The sequence below is a fragment of the Heloderma suspectum genome, chromosome 11 (assembly GCF_057233095.1).
Source record: "Heloderma suspectum isolate Gila_16-S chromosome 11, 16-S_ref, whole genome shotgun sequence".
In the NCBI taxonomy this organism is placed as follows: domain Eukaryota; kingdom Metazoa; phylum Chordata; class Lepidosauria; order Squamata; family Helodermatidae; genus Heloderma; species Heloderma suspectum.
Genome location: NC_139468.1, coordinates 13461066 through 13484046, shown reverse-complemented (window position 1 = coordinate 13484046; position 22981 = coordinate 13461066). Strand labels below are relative to the sequence as shown.

The following is a 22981-nucleotide window of genomic DNA, read 5'->3' as shown; positions in this document are numbered from 1 at the left end:
TTTCTTCTACTCCGGGGAATCATCTCCATTTCGAAGAAGCAATGTCATCTAAATTCATCATATGAATTTTCCCAGCCTCTAATGCTCAAGCATATTAAGAGTTGAGCATCATTCCCCGCATTATGAATCGAGCCTACCCACTATATTACGAGCTGAGCTCTCTCCGTAGCCTATGCAAGTGTAGTTAAAGCTGGAGGTGGGGCACTTACCAATCGCATGGGGTAGGGAGAGAACCATGCCCCCTTCCCCTGATCCCACCCCCTTTCCCCTGATTGTTGGATGGTTTCCTGGCTTTTGTGCAGCTTTTCCCCCATTCTGAAGGGTTGAAATGCTTCTCTTAAGGCGTAGTTACCAGCAGGAAGAGGTTTGAGCTAAAATATGCTGTTATTTTTAGCCCTGCCCCTTTTGTGTTTAGCCCCACCCACCACTGGAATGTGGCCCCCAAGGGCTTCTCTGAAATGGAATTTGGCGCTCAGGCTGAAAGAGGTTCTGCACCCCTGTTATAAAGGGGGTTTGCCTAAGCTTTAGCCGATTCCGGTCAGGGAGCTTCTTTGAGCTGGGTCAGACAAGCTCATGGATAAACAGCTCCGTTCCATTGCTCCCAAGGTTTGGGAGCATCTCTGAGCTGTGTCCTGTCGCACTTGCATAGGGACTGCATACACCTCTGGAGCCTTAAAAATCAGCTTTGGGGGGGCAGGGTTGCACAGCTGCCTGGGCAAGAGTTAGTGTCCAACAAAGGAATCGAATTCTAAGGGGCAGCTGAAAACTTACTGAAAAAATGCAAGGTATTTTTCTTGACAATAACAAAAGTGAAAGCAAAGGCAAAAAGCGAACAGTACAAGCTGGCAGAGAAGTCTCAGAAAAGATGAGGCCCTAAGATGCAGTGGTGGCCATCCATTTGGATTGATTTAAAATTCCTGGAGAAGGCTATCAATGGCTACTAGTCCTGATGGCTCTATGCTACCTCCAGTATCAGAGGTAGTATGCCTCTGTTAACACCAGTTGCTGGGGAACATGGGTGGGAGGGTGCTGTTGTCCTGCTAGTGGTTTCCCATCAGCAGCTGGCTGGCCACTGTATGAACAGAACACAGGACTACATAGACCCTTGGTCTCATCCAGCACGGCTCTTCTTATGTGCTTATGAGAGTTTTCCCAAGAGTTCCCCGAGAAAGCTCATAAATCCCAAGCTGCTTCGGAATCGAGTTGAGGGGAGTACATCTCAGCCCTACCTGGAGCCTGAACTCTGGACTAGGGAAACAATTGGAGTTTGGGAGGTTATAGTATCAGACAGTTCATTCCCACACAGGATCAGTCGCTCTAACAGGCAATCACACCAGAAAGAAGCCACTTGACCATGGAAGGAGTGCTCACAGCCCGCCTGTGTCCACAGAAAGGTCATGCACGTGTCCACCATGGCCACCATCTCGCCACTCACCTTTTCTCTAAGTGCTTCTGGGGCCGTCCATTTCACTGGTAGCTTGCCTGTGTCCTGGGTGCACGAGGCTTCTTTTGTCAGCCCAAAATCACTGACTTTGGCAATGTTGTCCTCCGAGACCAGCACATTCCGCGCTGCCAAGTCCCGATGAACAAAGTTGTTGGCTTCCAGATATGCCATGGCTTCGCAGACGTCTCTGCGGGGGAGAGAACAAGCCAGGGGGCCAGCTCAGGGAAAAGGGCTTGTGGTTGCTCCACTACCTCAGAAGACATCCCATATGAGCCACCCTGAATTCCATCTTATGGTAGAACAGGGACTTTTTTATTGTGGCTCCAATGTTTTGGAATGCCCTCCCCCTGCTGCATTTCGTAAGGGAGGCTCAGGCCTCTGACTTGATTGGTGGGTTGATTTTGTTGCTCTGCTATTGTGCACTGAGTTGGGTTCTTACGTGTTTGTGAACTAGGCATTTCTGTATACCACTCTGGATTTTTACCTCCCACACACATGAAAAATGGTAAAAGAATAAATAAAGCATTATCATTTCAGGTTTCATTGTGACAAAAGACACATTAAAGTCACCCAGTATCCAAAACCTTTGGGGGCCGTGTGTGTGTGTGTGTTGTTGCATGTTTCCATAAAAAGACATCTCACATCTCCACCCCCAAGCAGATTTGCTATGGTTATGGATGAACCTGATGTTGCCTTTTGTTGGCAATTTTAAAAAAATGTATGCCGATGTATTGAAGCTGGGCTAGAGAACTCTGCAAAAAAGACCCAACATTACTATCTGAAAAGTGCAATAACCTGGCAATGGTAATCCATGTTCTGATAACTTCCCAACTGGACTACTGCTGTCAGGGTGGACCCTGAGCCCATAGAATCCCAGAGTAGTTCTGATGCTGAGGAAGAGCAGTCGCTCCTGGGAGAGGAGTGTGCTCCTCTTTCCCAGGACCAACAGCTGACGGAGATTCCTCCCACCAGCATTCCTAGATTAGAAAGCAGTCCAGGGAGTGACCGAGCACAGATAGCAGACTGGGTGGATGCGCGGCGCAGACGCAGAGAGCGGTGCCAGATGGAGGGCGTGGAAAAGAGGCGCAGTGCCCGGTTGGCGCGCAAACAACGGCTGCGCTCAGAGGATCCAAGGGAAAAGGGGAGGGACTCTCCCTAGTCCTTAAGTTCAGGGGTCTGCCAGTAATTGCCTTTCAAATGGGGACCAACTGTTCCAACTTAGGGCATAGGGATGCTGCTGCTCAGATCTAGTTGCTACCTGTAGAGTTGTTAAGTTATAAAAGAAGAATATAGCTTTGAAAAGAACCCCTTGGTCTGTGTCTGGACTTGGCTACTGGATTAGACTGAGAGAGCCCTCCAAGGAGCCCTTGACAACTGCAATGCTTTCTGTGTAGGGCTTCCCTTGAAGATGACCCAGAATGCAGCCGACTATATGTTGACAGGGGCAGTGAGCTGTGAGTGTAACACCAGTTCTGAAATCTCTGCACAGGCTGCCAGTGAGCTACTGAGCCCAATTTAAGGTGTTACTGCTAGTGCACAAAGTTCTAAACAGCTCAGGACCCAGTACGTGAGGGACCACCTTCCCGAACCCTGCCCATCCTGGGCTTTAAGAACAGCCAAGGAGACTTTGATTGCAGTGGCCTTGAGAAATGCGGCTTGTGGGGCTACCACACACGGCAAGGCCTTTTTGGTGGCGGCACCCTGGCCCCGGAACTCTCTTCCAGCAGAGATGTGGCTGTCCCCCACGCTGTTGTCTCTTTGAGGCCAGTTAAAGATCTATTTTTTTCTGCAGGCTCTGGGGGCACAGGCAAATGCACTTATTTGTTTTTTGATTAACTGATTGTGTTGATGGTTTTGTTGAATTTTATTCCATATTTGCAACTTTAGAGCCATGGCTGTTGCTGTCTATGCATTGCGTTTTTAATAGGAGGTTGGCCGCCCTGGGTTCTTTGCGAGGAAGGACAGGATATAAATCAAACACATAAATACCAATAAACAAATAAATAAATAATAAAAGGACGAAACATTGGAGCCAGCCAGATTCACACATGCACACAACTTGGGTTGCTGAATGCTGCTTTACGCAGGCATAGAACCGGTATGTAGGACTGCACAGGGACCATGAGGAAGCAGCCAGGGTGCCATACTTACAAGGAGAACTTTAGGAGGCATTCTCCGCCCAGCACAGACCTCCCTCGAGAGCGAAGGTAATCGACTAAGCTTCCCTGCAAACAAAGAGAAGGGGTGTGGGGAGGAGGAAGAGTTAATATTGCAACTAATGACGACGGGGGCAAATTCGGAATACAACTCCCCCAGTCTGGAATTTCACTACCCAGTAGAAACACTGTAAGGTGTGTCGTTGCCCATTAAAAACAGAGACCTGCGATGCCTTTCCTGGTTTCATCAGCAAGTTCACGCCATCACCAGTTTTCCTGTGCCTTTGCGAGGCTCAGGTTGTTCGAAAAGCATCAGGGAGGTTGGCAGGAGGGGCTAGACACAATCTCCCCAAAGTTTGGTTTGTCAGAGCTCTGTCAGAGAGACCTGTTTCCCGCATCCCTACCTCCAGGATTCTCCGAAAAAGCTCGAGAAACCCAGTCTAATAACGAATCCGTCTCACCCATCACTTCCACTGAGAGGAAGGCCAGGATCTCGTCTCGATCATCCCAGAATGCAGGACACGGAATAATGGGCTCCAGTTACAGGACGCCAGATTCCGGCTGAACATCAGGAAAAACTTCCTGACTGTTAAAGCAGTGCGACAATGGAACCAATTACCTAGGGAGGCAGTGGGCTCTCCCACACTGGAGGCATTCAAGACGAGGCTGGACAGCCATCTGTCGGGGATGCCCTGACTTGGATTCCTGCATACAGCAGGGGGTTGGACTCGATGGTCTTGTAGGCCCCTTCCAACCTTACTATTCTATGATTCTATGACTGTGACACACTTGTCTACCAAAACTCATATTAGTGTAATACCTTTCCTAGGCCAACCAAAAGATCGCCAAAAAAGTGCAAGCTTTCGAGATCTCCAGATCTCTTCAGCAGGCTACATGTTATAAAAAGCAGGTGGGGGCAGGAAGGAATAGGGGAGGGGAAAAAAACTGGACTTGATGGTGAAGTCACAATGTGTGCATGTTCAGAGTCCCTAGATGGAATGGGGGTGGGGGAGTGAGGGGTCTGCAGACATTCAAATTGGGTTTTAACAGGTCATGTGATAGTTACAGGAAGGATCTGCTACTGGCCCCTAGGGGCTGCTGGGACAAAGAAAGGAAGAAATGTTGGTTCCTCCATTTTTGAAAATATAAAATACCCCTGTTCTCAGAAGTGTTTCCCACCCCCGGCGAAGCACACAGGAGAGTCCGTTTACTGGTGGACCACAGAGAGAAATTATGCAGTCTTTATATTAATGAAGCAGGAGGTAATTTTAGATGCTGTTCTAGGTAAAAACAAAAAAGTCAACTGAAGCCAAACTGGATAACTTTATCTACAGCTCAAGGCAGGGCAGCACTATTTATTTATTAATTTATTTTATTTATTACATTTATATCCTGCCTTTTTCCCTCCTTAAGGAACCCAAGGCGGCATATGTAATCTTCCTCTCCATTTTTATCCTCACAACAACCCTGTGAGGTAGGTTGGGCTGAGAGTCTGTGACTGGCCCAGAGTCACCCAGTGAGCTTCCATGGCTGAGTGGGGACTAGAACCCGGATCTCCCGGCTCCCAGTCCAACACTCTAGCCACTACACCACACTGAGCAGAACTTCAAGAGAACGCTATTCAAGGCACTCAGCTGTGGGTGCCACTCTCCTCTAGGAAGCAGGGAGCATTTACAACACACACTGTCAAAAAGCAGTTTACGCCAGCAGTAAACGCTTTCCTGCCAAAGTAAAACTACTGCTGTTTTAGGAGGACAGGTGGAAGATAACAAGAATTAAGCATCTGGAATTGCACATTACTGCCCACATGGGGCCAATCCAGATGCTGCCACACCGTCCCCATCCACCCGCGAAAGCAACAAAAAGAGAAACAAAAAGTATGCACAGTAGGGCAGGAATAGCTGCGCGACCCCTTTTCAGGAGCTGTGCCTTCCTTCGGGCAGTAGCGTAGTGGTAAATGTTGAAGGGCAAGCGCTTGTCATGACAGTCCCCATAGCAATGCCCCCAAAAGGGAGTCCAGAAATGGAGGCTGCCATACGTATCACCGTATGGACAAACCCGTTCTAGCTATTTCATCTCCACCTGGAGCAGGCCTTTTGTAAAGCGAATGGGTCTTAATTGCCCATTCAAGACCAAGCCGCCCCAAAATACTTTGCATTACAAAAGGTAACACTTTGTCACTGGTAAAATTAATTTCTCCCCTGCTACTCTGAGGATTGTAGCTAAGCTTAGTGGGAACAGGGAATTCTGAGGCGGGTGGCAGACAGCATCAGCGCCCCTGCTAATAAAAAAGTGCCGGGGCTGTGTCCCTGTGAGCCCTGGTTCCACTATACCACTGCCTCTGGGGCCAGGAGTGAGTGACGGGTCCGCAGCCCCCGTTGCCATGGCGGCAGGGACAATGCCGCCCCACCTATGGAAGTCTCGTGAGAAGCTAAGGAACTCTCGGGAGAGTCTGCTGGTTGTGGCGCTATGTACAGCAGAGGCGGGTGAGAGGCGGAAGAGGACAGAGCTCATCCTGAGCTTGCAGGAGACATGGCTGAGCATGAAGGAGAGGAACTGGGTGCTTATAGAGAATCAAAGAGGGCCCCTCAAAAGGGAAGGGGCATCAGATCAGAGGCCATGTTTAAGTCTCCCAGCCATGACTAGGATAGCACACGGGCATGATCTTAAGAAATCTCATCTGGCCTGCTCTATTTCTGGGGCAAGAATCATTTGGATGGGGCAGCCTTGAAGCATCTCCGGCCGGCGGTGACAGGAGCCCTGGCAGCTCTTACCTTTGCCATGTATTCCGTGACGATGTAGAGCCCGCCTTTCTCTTCCACGATCACGCCCAGCATTTGCACGAGATTGCTGTGCCGGAGCTGTCTGCAATGAGATCGGGCGGGGAGGGAGAAGGATCAGAGGTCGGTCACCCATAGGCCACAGGCGGTATCACTCCCAAGTCCAGGGCCCAACCCCTGAAAGGCTAGGGGCACTGCCATAAAGAGTATCACCAGCTGGCAACAAAAGGTACAAGCAACCAAGGAGACATAATCTCTGCACAACAAGACTTTGAGAGTCCAACACTCAGTCTGTTCTCCCTGCTCCAAACCTTTTGGTTCCTGAGCATCTCAGGGAGTGCTTTCTCCTCCATGAACTTCCCTCCAAGTCTGTGATCAGCTCATGAGGCCCTGATTCAAGTGCTAATTTATGTGGAAGCCAGATTGGGCAGGAAAGAAGCAGAGGCTTTTTGGCCGCTGCCCCAGAGCTTTGAAAATGCTCTTCTATGACTTCTTGATCCATCTTCCTCTTGAATGACATTCGGGAATCAAGTCAAAACAATTCTGCTCTTCCGCAGTTCGGGAGAACTAATCCTTTGGTGTTATTTAGCATGGTTCGCAGTTTAAATTTGATGGTTTGATATTTTTATGGTTGTTTTGTTTCATGCTTTTTTAAAAATAAAAGAAACAGGGTTTGATATTGATACTTTAAATGATTTTGTATACCGCTTCAGGAGTCTGAACGGAAAAGCAGCTTGTCAGACTCGCAAACAAAATAAAATCTGAATATATACTCCAAAATATTCGAAGTCTGCTTTGGAATGAGTGATGGAAACTAAACTACCCTGCATGATGTAACCAGAGCGACGGGGCTTGGGCTTTGAACTGGAAATCTGTGTCAAGGGCCAGGGAGATAGGAGAGGAAAAACACACTTTGGGGGACAGGGACATTGAGGGGCCATCAGGGTTCATTAAGAGTGAATGGGGGGGTGCAGTGAATGGGGGGGTGCAGATTCTGGGGATGCAGTTCATAGAATCACAGAGGTGGAAGGGATCCAAAGGTCATCTAATCCAAACCTCAGCCCATGTAGAAAATCTGCTGTTACAGCATCCCTACAGAACAGGGATACCCAACCATTTTGACCCTGAGGGGCACATTGGGCAGTGCCAGAGGGCCACATATGCGCGCACGCACACACACACACACACACACGTCTGGGGATTACTTTCCTTATCTTTAATCCCTCATTAGAGTTAAACAAAGGGAAAGCATACTATGCCAGTACTCTTCCAGTTGCACTGGCTGCCAGTCCATTTCTGGGCTTGATTCAAAGTCCTGGTGTTAACATTAAAGACCTAAATGGCTTGGGGCCAGGTTGCCTGAAGGATCCCATATACACCTACCTGCCTGGACTCAAGATCATCGTCAGGGCTCCTTCTCTGGGAGCCCCTGCCAAAAGAAGTGAGGCGGGTGGCTACCAGGAAGAGGACCTTTTCTGCTGTTGCACCCAGGCTGTGGAATGAGCTCCCTAGAGAGGTTTGCCTGGCGCCTATGTTGAACTCCTTTTGGCACCAGGTAAAGACCTTTTTCTTTTTCCAGGCTTTTTAGCAATTTAGTCTTCGAGCTCCACTGTTTGAAATCTGTATTTTAAATCTCTGCATTGCTGCTAAATTTTCTTCTGTTTGTACTTTTATACTGTAGTTTTTATATTGGTTTATGCTGTATTTGTGGTTTAAATTCCCAGACAGCTTCGGCTATCAGCCGGTATAGAAGTGAGTGAAATAAATGAATGAATGAATGAATGAATGAATGAATGAATGATTTCCCTTGCTGGCTTTATCTCTGAGATAAATTCCTAAGTTTTGTCTTGCTAGCAGGAGACCCCTTGCTTACCTCTGATCTCCCATCAGAGATCAGAGACTAATGAAGGGATTTCCTTGCTAACGTTAGCGGGGGGAAACCTAGGCAGCGCCCCTGCCACAACAGAGGCAAGAGGGAGGGGTTCTGGCATGTGACCCATGGGCCACATGGTGCCCATCCCTGGTTTAATTACAGTTAACGACATGGCCCGACCCCACCTTTTCTTAACTGACAAGGACAATGGCATCCGTACCTCTGGAACCAGCTTCCTCAAGCAACTGTTTCATGTTCTTTCATAGGCTCATCCTGGCAGGTTTACCCCCTTAAAAAGTTACACCCGTACACCTTCCCCACAACCCAGCTGCAGCCTGGGTTCTTCGCCCCTCTTCAAGGCGCTGCCGCCTGGCACTCACGTCATCACTGAAGCCTCGGCCAAGAAGGCTTGCGCAGTGGCGTCGTTTTTAATGCACTTCACAGCAACCTTGTTCCCATGGTAATCACCCAGCGTCACATCTGCAGAAGGAGAACGGCAGGCTGAAGGATGGGATGGAGGGACAGCAACATGAGAGCACAGGGCACCAAGTGTCCAGCTAACCAGGCACCCTGTTTCCAACAGGGAGCAGCCAAATGGCTCTGGGGAAGTAGACGACCCACACAGCCTCTCTCTTCCCTGTTCCTCTGGCCCAGTGAGAGAAGAGAACGTGAGTCCCCAGCTTACAACAACTGGTCCTGTTCTCTTAGCAGAAGGACTAGAGCTCCATGGATTTTGATCAGAGCCACAGACGGATTCAGGGGCATTTCAACTCACCTCTCATCTGCAGAGGGCTTTTATGAGCTCCCAAAGTTCTTGTCTAAGCCTGGCTCAGAAGAACTTTGCCAGCAACAGGTAGCAAGAAAGCCACACTCGGGAGTCTGAATTCCCCCCACTGTGAAAAGGAAAGAGATGTGGCCGTGCCGTCACTTGCCGTCACTGACCAACTCACCTCCAAACTCCCCTTTGCCAATGATCTGCAGCATCTTCAAGTCTTTCATGTTGAGGGACCATCCGCCTGGAAGAAGGTGAGAGACACGAGGAAGGGGATGAAGTCAATGCCGATTCACAAACCAACAAAAGAGCCTCACCAATCCTTATACGGGACTCACTGCGTGAGAACTCATCTTGAGCAGCGACGGTACCCTCCATGACCTTTGGCTTGATGAGGCGTGTGCAGAGACCGTCAGCATCGGAGGTGTAGTGCTGCCAAGGAGGAGAGTGAGAACTTGTTTTAAAATGTCCATGCTGGCAGAAAGGATATCCTAGGGGTTGGAGCCAGGCTTTATTCCCACTTTATTCCCATTGAAATCCATGGGACAAGTTAGTTCTGACTAACTGAAGTCCCATAGATTCCAGTGGGACTAAAGCTGGTCAAATAAGCAGCACAACCCTACAGAGGCCTGCTCAGAAGTAAGTTCCACTGGGTCCTCCTCGTTTAGCATGTATAGGATTGTAGCCTTAGTCCACATCCAACCCGACAAGCGTGTTACTGTTAAGTGCTGCAATGTTCAGTTCAGCAATCAGATTGATGCATCTGATAAACTAATGATCGACTAAAAAAAAAAAGCCCCATATTAATCAGCTGGAAGATTTGTTTTTAATACAAGCGCATATAACAAGGACAAATGGTACGGGCCATTTTAAAAGGAGGCATCCCGTCTGATGTGCGAGAGAAAAGGCTCCTTCTATGAAGGCAGCTGCTGTGACACAAGGGTCCTCCATCTTAAAACGAAGATCCCTCGGACTGCAGATTCTGGCCTCATCCGTCAGCCAGAGCACCCTCTGCTTCTCAGGATAAACATCACAGCAAGAGAGAAGACCAACCGAGCCCCACACATCAGCTAGAGAAAGAACTGGTTTTGACCTATAAAGCTTTACATGGCTCAGGACCACAATACCTGATGGAGCATCTCTCCTGGCATGAACCGCCCCGTATACTACTCTCAGCATCCAAGGCCCTCCTCCAGGTGCCTCCTCCGAGGGAGGCTTGGAGGGTGGCAACAAGAGAGAGGGCCTTCTCGGTGATGGCCCCTCAATTATGGAATTATCTCCCTGATGAGGCCCACCTGGCGCCAACACTGTCATCTTTTTGGTGCCAGGTTAAAACTGCTCTCTTCTCTCAGGCATTTGGCAGCATACAATGAGTTTTAAAGTAGGTCATCTTTGGCTGATGGTTTAGCAAACTGTTTCTAGATATATGTTGTCTGTGTTGACTGATTATATGGTTTTATGTAAATGCTTCCTTTTTGTACTTTGCATAATGTGTTTTCATGGTTTTTATTTTTTGTGAACTGCCCAGAGAGCTTCGGCTATGGGGCAGTATAGAAATAGAATGAATGAATGAATGAACAGCTGCAGGGACCTTGTTTCGCCCCTCCGTGCCAGAAAGAACACCTATAAGAACTCTGAAACCAAGAACGGGTGCCTGTGTTTTGCATGTTTCCTCCTCCCTCCCAGTCCCTTTTCCTTGTGTTGTGTCTTTGAGATTGTATGCCTGAGGACAGGGGCTGCCTCACTATTAATCTGTACAAGCCACTCTGGGTTCCTTTTGGGGGGGCTGAAAAGTGGGGTAAAAATCCTGTAAATAAATGAATAAACCAGAGTACGCCTTTTTCTTTCTTTTTTTTACTGCTTCTTGAACAAGGTGCCTTGCTCAATCCACAGCATCTCCAGATAGGCCTGGGAAAAAGACCCCTGCCTGAAACCTCAGGGAGCCTCTGCCAGTCTGTTAGACAACATGGAGCTAGGTGAGCCCAGCAGTCTTGGCCCTCTATGAGCCAGCTCTCGATGTTCCTGTTCCCAGTAAGATTTCTCATCTGCTTTTGTAAGAGAAAGATTGGATGGAAAATGCATCTAAAAGCCTCGCACCAGGACCGATTCCCATGGTGCCATCTCCCCACTAGGGGGTGCCAGGGGGCTGAGCACAGCTCCCAACAGCTTCACAAGAGAGCACGAAGAGGCTCACTTGTGGGGTTTCGCAGTATTACCCCGGGGGGAGTTCCTCCGTCATGCTGGAGGAAAGCAGCAGTTCCCATGGGGCAGATGCTTCCCCTCCCCTCGGCCTCCGTTTCAGGCTTTTCCAACGTGGTGCTCTCCAGATGGGCTGGACTGCAACCCCCATCATTCCCAGCTGGATGGGGATGATGGGTATTGGAGAAAAATCTAGACTTATCGGTGCTTGCAGAGCTAGCTGGCTGGGAAGCTGTGAACCTGTTGAAACTAGATTGGTGTTAACCATCGTAATAGTAATAATACTTATCTGGTGCCACCCATGCACATGGCACATGGCACTGAACAAAGAACACAAACAACAGGTCCCTGCCCCAAGAGGCTTACAAGCCAGAAGTAGACAACAAGAGAGAAAACAGAAAAGAATGGAGGCAGGAGAAGAAAATGTGATGGTTTAAGCTCAGCTGCAGTAGGGCAGCTTTCCCCAATCTGGCGCCCTCCAGATATTTCAGACTACAATGCCCAGCATTCCTGACTATTGGGCAAGGTAGCTGGGGTTGAAGTCCAAAACATCTGGAGGGCACAGGGTTGGGAAGGCTGCTCAATGTAGGAGGAGTGGCCCTAACCATCTATCACATCCTGCGTCTCTACCTCTCCCCAGTCTTCTCAGCAGCCCCCGCCCCCACATACACACCAGCTTGTACATTACATGCATGCCCCACTGAAACCAGCCCCACACATCTGCCTCGCAGGCAGGCATTTTCAGAATTGCTCAGAGCTTCTTCCTGTTTCTGCTGAACGATGAGAGAGACAGGAAGCACTTTGCATGTCTGAGCTTCACGGACTGTGACCATGCAGCCCAGTGTGTGTATGTATGTATGTGCGCGCACATGCGTGCATGCATGAGAGAGAGAGAGAGAGAGAGAAAGCCAGCCAGCCAGCCAGCCAGCCAGCAAGCAAGCAAGCAAGCAAGCTAAAGTGTCTGCGTGTGTGGCTGAGTTGGCAACCGATCTAACCACAGCCACTTTTCCAGGACTGGTGAGATGGGAATGCTGGCAACGAGTGGTGTTGTGGAGTCAGAGGGACAATGACATCATCTGCCATCACCACCCCTTAGGTTTCCCTGTTCCCTCTGAGCTTAGCTGCAATCCTCACAGTTGCTTGGGGGGTATGCATTTTCTCAGGAACAATATATTATTGTGAACCATCTATGTTGCAATGCAAAGTACTTTGGGGCGCAGTGGTCTTGCATGGGTAATTAAGACCCATTAGCTTTACAAATGGCATATATAGTGTACACACACGAACTAGGAGAGAGAGAGAGAGAGATGCATTGACACAGTTGCCTGCATTTTTGGACTCTCGTTGGGGGTGTGGTTATGGGGACTGTCATGACGAATGCCTGCACTTCAAATTTACCACTACCCCACTGCAATAGCAACCATTCCCTTGGCGTAGCTGGCATGTGAACATTTTGGTCCTGCTAGCACATGGGTGATATAAAAACAGGGGGGAAGTCCAGGATACCAGAGGGATCACCTCCTTCCATACCAATCTGCCCTCTCCCAGAAGGAGAGGCCCATCTCTGTGTCCCACCAAGGGTGGAGGGACACGGCTGATGGTGAGATGAGACAGGGCCTTTTCAGTGACTGCCCCAATATTGCGGAATACACAGTCCTGTGAAATGCAGGTGGCCCAACTCTCTGGATGTCTTTGGCTGTTGGGTGAAGACATTTTGAACCCTGGCAGGCTTCTGCCTTGCTAATTGTTGGTTTCGTTTCAAGGTTGCTTTATCTGTAGTCTCTGCCTCTGTGTGTTTTTAACTGCATCTTTTAACTAAACATGTGCTTTTTTATATTGTATTGTGGTTTTACAGTGTTGTGAGCTGCTCTGAGCGGTGCAAAGGCACTAAAAAGGTGGGGTATAACGGTGTGATATAAAGTTTCTATAGAAATTCAATCAACAGGCACTTGATTGCTAGGAGAACCAAGGCTAGGAATGCTGCCAGGCCAGGGTGCAACACACCAGGAGTTAACAGGAAGGGGAAAACAACACACAAGCATAAACACAAATGAGCAAATGGAAGATTTGCAAGGCAGATTTTTCATACAAATGCAGTCTAGGTTGCTCAGTCATTAACTGCTCCCATTTCCTCCACACCTGGGATTCTCAAAAGGGCTTCAAGAAAGGCTGCAGCCTGGGTATCACTCACTGATCTAAGCTGAAGACGACAGCTCAGAGGCAGAGGGCTACAGCTCGGCGGAAGAGCACCTGCTTTGCATGGTGAAGGTCCCAGGTTCAGTACTTGGAATCTCCAGGTAAACTGTTTTAGCAAACAGGGCTGGGAAAGGTAATCCTGAGGCCACGGAAAGCCAGTCCCAGTCAGAGAAGAGACAGCACTAGGGATGTCTGTTGGTGGGAAACCCTGTTCTTTTCTGGCTCAACCAAGTTCCGCGGCATGCACGACTTGCTTTGCATCTGTGAGGCGAGCTGCAGGGTGTTCCCCAAACCCTGGGAACTTTTTTTGCACATTGGGGTAGGGGGAAGGTTCTGCAATTTGTGCAAATTTCTGAGCAATCTGCACAAATTACAGTTGAATTTGTGCAAATCACAGCCGAATTTGTGCAAATCACAGCCGAATGTGTATAATTTGCGCAAATTTGGTAGTAATTTGCGCAAATTTGGTAATGATTTACATTTTTAGAGATAAGAAAAACACCAGAAGAAGCAACTGTAGCCAATGCCATCTTAATTTTCCCAGAATGCCTCTGGGCCTTAGCACAAGGGCTCAGAGATATTCTGGGGAAATTAAGATGGCAGCTTCTACAGCTGCTTTTGCCCAGGCTGCCCATTCCTCTGGCATTGCCGCACACCATTCCACCACCAGGAGGCTACCAGATTGACGCTGGGCGCCCCTGGAGGGCATTGTGACTCAAGGAGTCCTCAAATGTGGTGCTGGCCCTGCTTCCAAGGGTTCAACAGGCAAATCGTGGTTTAGAGCTACTTTCTTTTATGCTCTGCTCACTATTCCCATCTCTAAAGGTGCAGTAGGCTCTGGAGCAGAGCAATAGCCCCAAGTATCATTCAGCTACAAACCAACTATCGTGCAAAAGCACAGTTAGGGCAAGCCACCGTTTCTGATTCTTGTTTGATGACCGATAGCAATTTGCCAATTCAATCATCACGCCAAACTATTGTTGTTGTTGTCGTTGTTATTATTATTATTATTTTGTTAGGTTTTCGGTTTGCTTTGTTTTGGTTTTGTTAGGTTTTCGGTTTTGTTAAAATTCCCAATAAATAACTGGGGGGGGGGAAATTCAATTATCATGCCAAACCACAGTTACCTGTCACCAAGTCAAAAGGTAACTGCATAAGTATAAGGCAGCTTGGGTGAGCCTAACTCTGTTTACATAAAGAAGGTGCTGGGAAGAGACCCTCACACTTTCCCCCCTCCACCGCCCCCCCCCCCCACCTCCAGCTATACTGATGGAGGGATCCCAGAGGGGGTAGAGCCCCGCGTGCCGGTCCGTGCTCAGCCTCACCTCCACCAGCTGCATGAGGTTCTCAAAGTACACCTCCTCGTCGATGCTGAGCTTGCTGGAGGAGTAGATGATGCGGTAGTGCTCCACCTTCCCCTCGCAGCTGACGCACAGCGTGTAGTCACCCGGGTAGTTGGTGCTTTCCCGCACCAGGAAGAGGCCTGTCTCTGGCGGGTACAGCAGCCGCTCTGCCTGCTCGCGTGTGATCTTCCCGTGGAACCAGCTGCGGGGGGAGGAGAGAGATTTGGGGAGAGGGAGAGGAGGAAGAAAAGCGTGAACGTGCTGCTACAGCCGTTTGCACAGCACCCGGGTTATCCCTAACCATTTGTGCACCACTTTCAATGTGTGGTCTGGGGAATTTATTCTAACCCAGACGGCCAGAACGTCAAGCCCGGGGTCCAAATCTTGCCCTCCGGCGTTCCCGAGAAGGCCACGGCCACTTCCCTGGCCTCAACCCTGTTCCTCCAACCACTGACCACCGCATGGTTTTCTGGCTTTTGTCCACCTTTATCCCCCTTCCTGAAAGGTTGAAATGCCTCTCCTAAGGCTTACTTACTGGCAGTAAGAACTCTAAGCTAAAATATGCTGGTATTTTGGCCCCTCCTCATTTGCCTTTGACCCCACCCTGTTTTGCTTTTGGTAGGGCCGGCCCTACCATTAAGCAGAGTGAGGCGGTCGCTTCAGGTAGCAGATGCTGGGAGGTGGCAGCAAGTTGTTGGAGGAGAGAGCTGTGTGCCAAGCAGCCTGCTGCCCTCAGGTGTGGCGGAGGATGCTGTCCTACTGCCAGTGTTGAAGAAACAGTCCAGGTGGCTTCTGTACATGGAATGGACGCCATCTTGTTCTTCGCCTCAGGCAACAAAATGTCTTGGGCCAACCCTAGCTTTTGGCCCCCACCCACCAGTGGAATGTGGCCCCCAAGAGCTTCTCTGAAATCGAATTCAGCCCATGGGCTGAAAGAGGTTTTGCATCCCTGTTCTAACCCACTGATTAGCTGCACAACAACCCTGCGAGGTAGTTCACTATGAGCGGCTGTCGGAGGCTAGGTTTTCAGCCGTGACAGCTGCTGCTACAGCTGAGATATAACCTGTGGTTTCTTGTCTGTAATGCAGACCCTGAACCTTGTATCTTGCCCAGCATCCAACTCTGCAAACTGGCACCCCAGGTCTCTCAAGTAGAGTTTTAAAAACAATAAAAATCAACAGGCCTGGAAATGATACAGCTTATATTTGCAAAATGTACAAGAAACGTTGTGTAAAAAAAATCCACTCCCAACAGCCCGAGCCAGCACAGCCAGCGGGGGGGGGGGGGGGAGATGATGGGAGTTGTAGCCCCAAACATCTGGAGGGCCGCAAGTTGCCCACTTCTGATCTAGACACCTGTCAGAGCCATACCAGAAGCTCGGGAAACATAGAAAACTGCCTTATACAGAGTCAGCCCCTTGGTCCATCTAGACCAGTATTGCTGGCACTGACTGGCAGCAGCTCTCCAGCTTCTCAGGCTGGATTCTTTCCCAGCCCTACCCAGAGATGCCGGGAATTGAACCTGAGACCTTCTGCATGCAAAGCAGGGGCTCTACCACTGAGCTATGGTCCCAGCCGTAAATGGGCTTCTCTTCTCAGGCCATACTCACGGCATCAGGCTGAGCTTGATTCCAGCCTTCACGCCTTCCCGTTTCTGCACGTAGTTGGCTGGGATGATCCCCTCCCGGCCCACTTTGTTTTTGGCTTTGTACCAGTTGGGATCCTGGCAAGGGAAAGCAGTCGTGAGCAGCGGCCGGCGAGTCACACACAAAAAGGCTTTATTTCCCCATCCCAAGTCAGTCAGTCAGTGGGCGGTCACCCACCCCTTGCTCAGATCGCTTTTTTCCCCTGTGGCTTTCTCTCTGATTCTAGGATAGCCAGCTGCCATAGCCCCGCACTGCATTGCAGCCACAGTGCTGCGCTGTCCTGGCTACCACATATGGCTCCCTCTCTGTCTTCTGGCCTTCAAGGCAAAGACAGAGCCAAGACGGGCGGCTTCCTTAAACTACTGGGCTGGGGAAACATAGCACAGTCCAAATCAGAGAAAGGACCCATGTACGTGACAATACTCTGGCACCAAGAATGGTGCTCAGATGAGCCGCTGGCCCCTCCCACCCACAATGCATCTGGCCATCCTTCTGTTGACAATGCAAGCTGCTCTCCCCCTTCCTAGTGGAAATAGGAGATGCATCCTGGCACGAGATGCTACAATGCTACCCATTGCTCCATTTACTCTATCACAGGATGCCACCAAATGATTTAAAGCCAGGGTGAGCAACACACAGCCCATAGGCCACATGCGGCCCCCAGCACGCACATACCGCCCCCATTTTTTATTTAGGGGGGAAAATGGCATTTGTAACCGCTACGGAGCACTCAAAGGGTCAAATCTTGCTTACTTGCAAGCTAAATTTGACCTTTTTAGGGCTCCGTAGCAGCTATAAGGCCCCAAAGGGTCAAATCTTGCTTACTTGCAAGCTAAATTTGACCTTTTTAGGGCTCCGTAGCAGCTATAAGGCCCCAAAGGGTCAAATCTTGCTTACAAGTAAGCAACATTTGACCCTTTTAGAACAGTGTATCAAGTATGGACGTCTTTTTTTGTTTTCTACAGATGTTTTTGGTTTGTTTTCATTGTGTGTGTGTGTGTGGGGGGGGGTTGGCTGCAGCCCTCAAGGGGAGGAGGTGGAGGGGCAAAAATGGCCCCCCGATCCTGCACACCCCTGATTTTTAGGTAATTCCCAGATCCTGCCTATGATGGGGTGAGGATATACTGATGAGTCTCTTCTTGAAAGTCAGCACTGAACAGGCTGGACACAAAGATGGTGCTCAGCTGTTCCCGGCAAATACAGATTGCTAAATCTGCAAGTCCTCTCCCTGGGACTTGACCAAGTGAATTACTTTTTAAAGCAGCTTTAAATAATGCTCACATTTAATTAAAATATATAGCTCTTCCCATCCCTTTTCAGGCCACTAGGGAGAGAAGGCAGGCTACACAGTCATGCAGGGGAACTCCTAAATATTGCTGATGCTAGCATATTATTTCCATTAGATCTCCAAATGCTGCGTTCTGCCGGAGACCTTCTGTTTGCCCTCCTCCCCGTAACACGGCTCTTGGAGCAGAGGAGATGAGCAAAGGGCTGGATGCACCTGATCTCGGAAGCTAAGACTCATCTGATCTCAGAAGCTAAGCAGGGTCAGCCCTGGTTAGTATTTGGATGGGAGATTGCCTGGGAATCAGGCTTCCTGCACTGAGCAGGGGGTTGGACTTGATGGTCTTGTAGGCCCCTTCCAACCCTATGATTCTATGATTCTAAGTTCCCCATCAGTCTCCCTTGCCTCTAATTGTGTCACAGTTACCCATACACCGCTAACCTCCAAATCAGACAACGGCCATGTGTGATATGTGGGTGCTGCCCAGGGGCGGTTCACTGTTTTGTACAGGTGGGGCGACACCAATCAATTGGGCCCCATGTGCTTGAACCAAGAAAGGGAGAGCAAAAGGGAGTGTAAAATTGTGTGTGTGTGTGTGTGCATGTAAAAGAGAGATCACACCAGCACCACCTGCTCTGCACTAGTGAGCTTGATGTTCCTTGCCTAGTTTCCCTTTTCTGTACAATAGGTCTGCTGTGGATAATTGTGACCCCTTGGCTCTGCCTACTGTTAATTGCCTTGCCTCCGCCTCACCTGTCCCAGTGGTCACCAGCCACCACTGGCACTGCCTACCACAGGCATCTGGACATTTCAAATGGTTCAAAATCTGACAGCCAGGGTGGTAAGTGGGACCTGCAGAGCCCCTGATATCACCCCAGTGCCTTATTCCAGGTGCCCCCAGCTCCAGAAGCAAGGTAGGAAGCTACTGAAGATGGGGCATTTTTTGCATTGGCCCCTAGACTGCAGAGGACTCTTCTCCCAGGCACATTCGACAGGTGCATCTGTTACTTTTCTCTTAAGTGCCAATTAAAACCTTATTCACTCACCCAAGCTCTTGGCGGAATCTGACTTGATGGGTTTTATCTGTATTTTATTGGATACTTTTATTGGCTGCCGTTCCCATTGTTGTTTTACTGTGATGTGCAAATAGCTAGAAATACACAAAGCAAGCTGTCCTGGGGGTTCAATACTGGTGGAGAGGGGTGGGTGGTGAGATGGACAACAAAGGTATAATGTAAATAATCTATTCTCACAAGGCAGAAGATCTGAGTGGATTATTGCCCTTCTCCCAACTAGAGATGTGAAGGTTTGGGGGGAAGAAAACAGGAAAAATGGTGAAAGAACTGGAAAAATTCTCAAAAATATATAACAGCCCTTTCACCGTTTTCCCACAGGGTGTTTTTTTTGGGGGGGGGCATGGGGAATCTGGGACAGGGAACATTCCCCCCCCTTTTCCATTTTCCTTTCAAGTTTTTTCTTCACATCTCTACTTACAACAAGTATGAGGTGACAGATATCACAGGAAGGTAACATGGCACTATCCAATCATACCCTAAAGAAGCCTGTAGGAGGCAGGGAGGCATAAAGTTGGAAAGTCCTCGGTAAGGAACTGGTCCACAAGCTTTACTACAGGGCACACACTCATTCAACTTCGGCTTGCTCCATGGCACCAGGGAGGTCAATTACCTTTGTGACAGAGATGATAGTGAGGACATCTCCTTTGCTGAACGGAAGGTCCTGATCAGCAGTGCCATGGAAATTGTACTTGGCAATACATTCCGTACCAGATGGCCAGACGGCCTGTTGGAGAGAACAGAGGCATGGTTGACTGAACAAGTCTCTTGTTCCTTCACTGCATAAAATGCAAGGGAAGGGAAGGAAGCAAAAACCCATGTGGAGAGGGGATAGAAAAGCAGATTAAAAGATCTTCCTGGCTAGGAAACATGATGAGCAATGGCATGTGGTCCAGCAGCTATGGGGAATTTCATGCACTGAGACCAACTCTTGAGTCTCTTGCTAACCAGCACTGGGGAAATTGCCACTGCCTGCTGGTCTATGATGAGGATGGTGATGCAACTTACAACAAAATTAAAACATGCAGAGTTTAAAACAGCTTAAAATGACTATTAAGATAATTCGCTCATCATCTAGTTCTCTTTCCCAGCACTGCAAAAGAGAACTAAACCACCAGTGAATCATCTTCATCTGAACTTCATCTTGAGGATGGGAGGATGACTTAGGAACATCGGAAGCTGCCTTGTACTGTGTCAGGCCAGTGGTCCGTCTGACCCAGTATTGTCAACACTGACTGGCAGCGGCTCTCCAGGGTTTCAGGCACGATTCCTTCCTGGCCCTAAGTGGAGATGCTGGGGATCGAACCTGGGACCTTCTCCATGCAAAGCACATATTCTGCCACTGAGCTATGGTCCCTCCACAAAGAGTACGGCTCTTGCCACATTAAAGAAATCTCTGGCCGAGAAATCAAATGAGGTTTAACTGATAGATCAGTCAATTAAGGGCACAATCCTATGCAATTTAGGCGGAAAAAAAGTCCTTCAACTTCCAGCATTCCCCAGCCAGTTAACATGCACAGGATTGCGCTTTAAATTGGCATACGTCTGCAAATTGACTACTAAAATAATTTATTTATTTTATTTGTTATTACATTTATATCCCACCTTCCTTCCATCATAGAACTCAAGGTGGCTACATATGGTTCCCAAGTGGTCTCCCCTCCAAGCACTGACCAGACCCAGACCTGCTTAGCTTCAGTCAGCCAGGTGGCTGCCTCACGTCCCTTCAGACCAAACCCTGGGACATAATGGTTTTGAAGGGAGAGGGAAGCATACTTGCTTTCGTTTTAGATGGTACATATCTCGGTCGCAGCTGGCACCCGTCTCAGAAGAGGCATCGCCTCTTGCGTGTGAAGGGGGAATCCCCCTTTTAAGGTGACACTTGCCATCGGCAGTTGTAAACAGAAGTGCTTACATTAAAAATAATATTTTTACAAAAAAACAAAACAACCCAAAGCACACGGCCCGGTTAATGCTGCAATTCTATGCATACTTTCCTGGGAGTAAGCCCCACTGAAATCAGTATTGGCTTCCTTCCAAGTAAACATGGACAGGACTGTGCTACAATTGGGGTGTGTCTAAAGGCACAATCCTGTGCATGTTTAGGCAGAAAAAAGTCCTACAACTCCTAATATTCCCTGGCCAGCAGTGGTGGCTGGGTGATGCTGGGAGTTGTAGGACTTTTTTTCTGTCTAAACATGCACAGGATTGCACCCTTAATGTACTAAGAAGATGTGTTCAATGATTCATCTAGCTTAGGGATGGGCAAGTGGGTATCCTGCAGAGTGTTTGGACTCCAAGCCCCCATAATCCCTGACTGCCAGCTACACTGGCTGGGGCTAGCGGGAACTGCTGTCAAAAACATCTAGAGGCTCCCAGGATGCCTACCTCTGACTTAGCTGGTGAAATGCTGCTTGGCGTTAGGGATGGCGGTACGGCGGGGAGCAAGTGACAACTTTTGTCTCTGACGCAGGGTGCTCAAGAAACCGCACACGCAGCGTTTGAACTGGTGCAAATTTGCAAAGTCGAATCTACTTAACCGTAGATCCAGGATGTTGTGCAGAAGTCAGAACCCCTCAACCAGAGAAGGCTCATATCCTTGTACAGCACTTACACGAAGAGGCCCATGGCCCCCACTTCCTCGTGGCGCGTACCAGTGGCTGGGTGTGCCCCGGATCTGTTCCTATCACAAATTCACTCCCCTGTCTGATGCTGCCTATTTGGAGGGGCGTTGGCAAATCTCACAACCTTGCTATGCACTGCGCACCAAAAAAGATCTGAATTAAGTTGCTATTTTAGGAATGAGGTCTTGTGCCATGACAAGAAAAAAACCACACAGATTTGTGGTACTTTGAGAAAACTCAAACATGCAAGTCTTCTGGGGTGGGGCTCGCTTGCTACCGTGCCATGACCCCCCCCCCCCAATGCCAAAGAAGCACACCCAGTTTTGGCTTGCCAAATGCCATTGTGGTTTGCAAACTGGGCTACTTGGCGTCACCCCATTCACCTATCCCAAAACAAGAAAGGGGATCTCAATAAAGGAAGCTGTCATAGACCAGGTCCAAATATCTTGTTCAGTGTTGTCTCCTCTGACATGCAGAATCTCTCTGGGGGTCTCCAGCAGAAAAGGGTTTTCCCCATCATTTGCTACCTGATCCCTTAATTCGAAATGCCTGGCATTGAACTGAGAACTTTCTTCAAACAAAGCACGTACTCTACCATTGAGCTCTGGTCCTGCAGCCCAGGATTGGGTAGCCAGGTGCCCACCCACCAATGACACGATGGCTACAACCCCCATCAGCCCCAGCCATCATGGCCAACCATCAGGGATGATGGGAATTGTAGTCCAAAACATCTGCCAGGCTCCGAGTTGCCGACCCTGCTCTAGCCTTTCTTAAACATGGTGTAAGTTCTGTGTTTTTAAACTGTACGTCACTTCTGAGACTCAAAAAGAAGAAGAAGAGCGAAGATGTATACAAACTTTCTTGAAATAAAATAAAGCAACTTTTTCCCAGCTCCCAGCCTTTGCCCTTACCTGCACTCCTGACATTTTCTCGGGGGGTTCTGGGGACTGGATCTCACAAGAAGGACACGTCACTTGGTACCATGAGACCTAGATGAGAAAGAAGAACATTGAGGCCACGTTTCACCTCTTGTCTTCGTGCAAGCATCCATCCATCCATGCGTGCAGCATGCTCTCTCTCCTCTCTCACCAGTGAGAGTGTCAGCAGCCTGGGAACGCCAGGAGAGTGGTGTGGTGTTTGTTTTAAAGCATCTTTTAAGCCGTTTCCTCTCTCACTTTGCAACAGCACATCCTTTATCTGCACCTATACAAAAAGCACAGTGCCTGCCATTCTTCCCTGCCAGCCCCCGCCGTATGGGCAGCAATTGCAAGGATGCATCAGATTTTTAATCTGGGGGTTGGAAATGTCATGCAGAGGGGAAATGTCATGCTGTTGAGTTTTTATTATCACCAGTACCATTATTGTTGTTGCTGCAATTTGGGGAGGAGAGGGCAGCCAGCTTCTTTATTAGCCCCCAGCTCCTGTGCATTTAAACAGCAGCTCAATCTGCAGAGATCAGCGGGGCCTCATGCTCATCTCCAACCCATAAAAAGTTTCACCTGCTTGTTTCTGCAGACTGAGCTGCTGTTCAAACACAGGTACATACCAGGCCAGGATCAGTTGGCCATCTCGGGTGGGGGCACGGTGAAGA

At 49.0% G+C, this 22981-nt stretch overlaps 1 protein-coding gene across 5 annotated transcripts in view; it reads right to left on the bottom strand.

The window, feature by feature from the left end:
• The window catches only part of CSK (C-terminal Src kinase), a 96830-nt gene that overhangs the window by 2084 nt on the left and 71765 nt on the right, over nucleotides 1–22981 (bottom strand). For 4 of the 5 annotated variants that reach the window (XM_084816904.1, XM_084816907.1, XM_084816906.1 and 1 more), the window contains exons 2-11: nucleotides 22302–22379; nucleotides 19380–19493; nucleotides 16373–16485; nucleotides 14746–14965; nucleotides 9364–9457; nucleotides 9204–9269; nucleotides 8634–8733; nucleotides 6375–6465; nucleotides 3596–3669; nucleotides 1436–1631 (exon numbers count right to left, since the gene is read on the bottom strand). In XM_084816904.1, the coding sequence (XP_084673030.1) occupies nucleotides 1436–1631; nucleotides 3596–3669; nucleotides 6375–6465; nucleotides 8634–8733; nucleotides 9204–9269; nucleotides 9364–9457; nucleotides 14746–14965; nucleotides 16373–16485; nucleotides 19380–19493; nucleotides 22302–22316 (1083 nt within the window). In that variant the 5' untranslated portion in view covers nucleotides 22317–22379. Of the gene's footprint in view, nucleotides 1–1435; nucleotides 1632–3595; nucleotides 3670–6374; nucleotides 6466–8633; nucleotides 8734–9203; nucleotides 9270–9363; nucleotides 9458–14745; nucleotides 14966–16372; nucleotides 16486–19379; nucleotides 19494–22301; nucleotides 22380–22479; nucleotides 22646–22981 lie in introns of those variants that run through there. The other variant, XM_084816908.1, reaches the window with a different exon arrangement.